Source organism: Benincasa hispida, chromosome 3 (assembly GCF_027475165.1).
Source record: "Benincasa hispida cultivar pf3 chromosome 3, pf3_genome.v1.1, whole genome shotgun sequence".
NCBI lineage: Eukaryota > Viridiplantae > Streptophyta > Magnoliopsida > Cucurbitales > Cucurbitaceae > Benincasa > Benincasa hispida.
The window spans coordinates 57,499,320-57,502,798 of record NC_143480.1 but is presented as its reverse complement, the minus strand read 5'-3'; the positions used below and the strand labels follow the sequence as shown (position 1 = coordinate 57,502,798).

The window sequence follows — 3,479 nt, the reverse complement described above, 5'->3', positions numbered from 1 at the left end:
GTAATTATCCTTTTGTTGCTAGATTTGTTTATCGTAGTGTCAAAGTTTCTTATATGGAAACTGCCTTTTCCTTTTTTTCTTAACGACGCTCTCCGGTGCTTTAAAGCCTCATTCACATTTATGTTTCTTTTTTTATTTATCTATTATTTTTTTATTATTTTTTTTGCACTTGACTCATGTATACACACATATATTTTTTTTTATCCCGTGACTGAACTTAAATTCCTTTAAGTTGTCTACGTACCCTTTATAATGACAGGGATCAAGTCATAACGTAGTTCAAAAGAATATTTTTCTTTTGCGTGCGTGACTAAACTTAAATTTCTTTAAGTTGCCTACGTACTCTTTATAATGACAGGGATCAAGTCATAATGTAGTTCGTATAAAGGTTTTTTTTTTTTTTTTTTTTTTACATTTGTTAAGCGTAAAACTTCTTGAGAAACTTGTCATTGATTGGGCTGATTCTTAACCCATCTTGATCAACTATCTTGTATGCTCCATTTATGTAGACTTCTTTGACGACGTAGGGCCTATCCCATTTAGGTGTAAACTTATTCCCCATATGTTTTGTCGTGATAATTGATCTCCTTACAATGAGCACTAGATCACCGACTTGAAAGGATCGAGGCTTTACATGCTTAACGAAGGCTTTACACATTCGCACCCGGTAACATTCCAATGCTTGTTGAGCTTTTAATCGTTTTTCATCCAGTGCTTCTAACTCTTGGAGCCGCAGTTTGGCATTGTCCTCTGTAGTCAAGCCTTCTTGCACCGCCATTCTTAGCAATAGAATTTCTCTTTCCAAAGAAGTGACAAATTCTACCCCATAAACAAGAGAGTACGGGGTGACTCCTGTAAGGGTATGGTGAGTGGTGCGATAAGCCTACAACGTTTCACCGATCTTCTCCTACCAATCTCTCTTTGACTTGGAAACAATTTTCTTCAGCAGGTTGCACAATGTCTTGTTAAATGCCTTTGCCAACCCGTTTGTAGCGGCATTATACATGGATGACTTGTACTACTTGAATTTGAATTTTTCACACAACCTGTTAATTAAACTGTTGGAGAATTGTCTCCCGTTATCCGTCACGATCCAATGGGGAATATTGTACCGATAAATGATATGAGTGTGGATAAAATCCACCACATTTTTTTTCTTAGCTTCCCTTAGAGCGACAGCCTCAACCCATCTTGAAAAGTAGTAAGTGGCTGCGAGGATATATGAGTGCCCTACTGAGGACTTAGGTGTTATAGGACCGACCAGATCAAGCCCCCATGTTTCGAAAGGTAACGAGGCTATGGTTGGATGCAGAGGCTCGGGCGGTTAATGAATGAAATTCGCGTGATATTGACAAGCTTCACACTTCTTTGCATAATCCATCGAGTCTTGGATCATCCCGACCAATAGTAACCCATTCTTTTCAGCTGAAATTGTAGCTTTGGTCCATTCCCACAACTTGATTTGGAAATAGAAATAAGAACCTAAATTTAGATGAATTTCATATAAAATTTGGAAGATGCCCAAATTTTAATTTGAGATTTTATCCTTAATAATTTGACTTGAGGATAAAAGTCTAGTGATTTAGTGATTTGGATTTGGGATAAAATTTGGAATATGCCCAAATTTTAATTTGAGAATTTATTTACAATTTAATCTCAATGTTGAACAATTTGATTTTGAATAAAATTTGGAATATGGCCAAATTTTAATTTTTGATTTCATCCACAATTTAAATTTGATTTAGAATAAAATTTGGAATATGTCCAAATCTTAGTTGAAGATAAATTTGAGTGCAAAATCTAATAAAATCAAATTAGATAGGGAATTTGTTTAACTTTTTTTTTTTATTTTAATTTGAAATTAGGATAGAATCAAATTAGGAAATCTAATAAAAAAATCTAATATTTTAAAGCAAATCTTTTATTTGATTTAGATTTCCTAATTTGTTATGGAACTGCGCCGCATACGCCTGAGTGTGCTTCCTCCAAAGCCTTTGTTGACTCTTCTTTATTGAGGCATCGAAGGAAAAGTTCAACAAGGGATCGATGGTATAGAACCCCTTTGTAGTAAATGAAATGTGTGACCCTCCTTCGAACCTCGGTTTTATGGCGGGGGTCATCCAAGAGCCTTCTATGCTCAAGGTAATCTATGATGGGCTGCCGCCAGTCTTCCTCGTTGGTTAGGTAGACTGATATCACATTCGTTTCCCCACATGCAGTCCCGATCGAAGGTACAACCCATCTCTGACAAAGCGATATATTAAGGGACATATTATCTAGGACTGTTAAGGCAGTGGCTAGGTTTGCCAAGGCCTTGTTCTCCATCCTTGGGACATATTCCAATGTCACGCTTTCGAACTTTTCCTTCAATTGGCGAGCGTAAGTGAAATAGGGTTTCCAGTCATCATGCTTCACCTCGTACTGGCATAAGATTTGATTGATTATCAACTTTGAGTCACTGAAGATCTTTATACAAGCTACTCCAATCTCTAAGGCCATTCGGAGACCAATTATCAAGGCTTGGTATTCAGTGATGTTGTTCAAGCATAACTCGACAAGTGCAAAATTATAAGGCAGCATGTGCTTCTCTGGCAAAATGAGGACGATACCTGCCCCCGCACCATTTCTCCGTGTTGCACTGTCAAAGAACATGACCCACAGTCCTGAGGTTTCTGTGAAGAGAACTTCATCATCGGGCAAGTTTTCACTTAACTCCCAATCCGATGGAACTGGGTGATCTGCTAGGAAGTGGACCAATGTCTGCCCTTTAACTTCCCTTTGCGGTGCATAAACAATGTCGTACTGTTGAAGCATGATTGCCCACTTGGCTAAACGTCCTGAAATTATCGGCCTGGATATGACATACTTGATGGGATCGACTTTCGCAATTAAGTGAACTGTGAAGGCTTGCATGTAGTGTCTCAACTTATCTATGGCGAAGAAGAGCGTAAGGCATGTCTTTTAGATAGGGGAATAATTGATCTCGGCTCCGTTTAGGGTCCTACTTAAGTAATAGAGAGTGTTCTTTTCCATTCTCTCCTTCTTGTGCCAATAGTGCCCCTAGTGATCTCTCGTGCGCTGCGATGTATAGTATCAATGGCTTGCCAGCTACTAGGGCTCCTAAGACAAAAGGGCTAATCATGTATCTCTTTATGCTATCGAAAGCATTCTGGCAAGCCTCATCCCATTCGAACTTCTCTCCATTTCTCATCAGTCTTTGAAAGGGTTGACACTACTCTACCAAGTTAAAAATAGACCTCCGGATGTAGGCCAGACATCCTTGCAAACTTCTCAACTCATGTAGATTCCTTAATCTTGGCATCTTTTGGATGGCATCGATCTTAGATTGGTCGATCTCTATCCCTTGATGTCTCACAACGAAGCCCAGAAACCTTCTCGAAGTTACGCCGAATGCACATTTGAGGGGGTTCATCTTTAACTGTTACTTTCGCAGGCGATCGAACACAGTTCTTAGATCT

General features: G+C 38.8%; 2 protein-coding genes across 2 annotated transcripts; both read right to left on the bottom strand.

Annotated features, from left to right (window-relative positions):
- Positions 1 to 418: 418 nt before the first annotated feature.
- Positions 419 to 778, bottom strand: LOC150037409 (uncharacterized). Its single transcript, XM_090311991.1, has one exon. It carries the CDS (start codon positions 776 to 778, stop codon positions 419 to 421), a length of 360 nt encoding a protein of 119 aa, XP_090168117.1.
- Positions 779 to 1,947: 1,169 nt separating this feature from the next.
- Positions 1,948 to 2,913, bottom strand: LOC150037408 (uncharacterized). Its single transcript, XM_090311990.1, has one exon. It carries the CDS (start codon positions 2,911 to 2,913, stop codon positions 1,948 to 1,950), a length of 966 nt encoding a protein of 321 aa, XP_090168116.1.
- Between the last annotated feature and the right edge of the window lie 566 nt (positions 2,914 to 3,479).

What these genes read in the sequence shown, in the direction of transcription:
- LOC150037409 (XM_090311991.1), bottom strand. Translation starts at nt 778, where the DNA reads ATGGCGGTGCAAGAAGGCTTGACTACAGAGGACAATGCCAAACTGCGG.
- LOC150037408 (XM_090311990.1), bottom strand. Translation starts at nt 2,913, where the DNA reads ATGCAAGCCTTCACAGTTCACTTAATTGCGAAAGTCGATCCCATCAAG.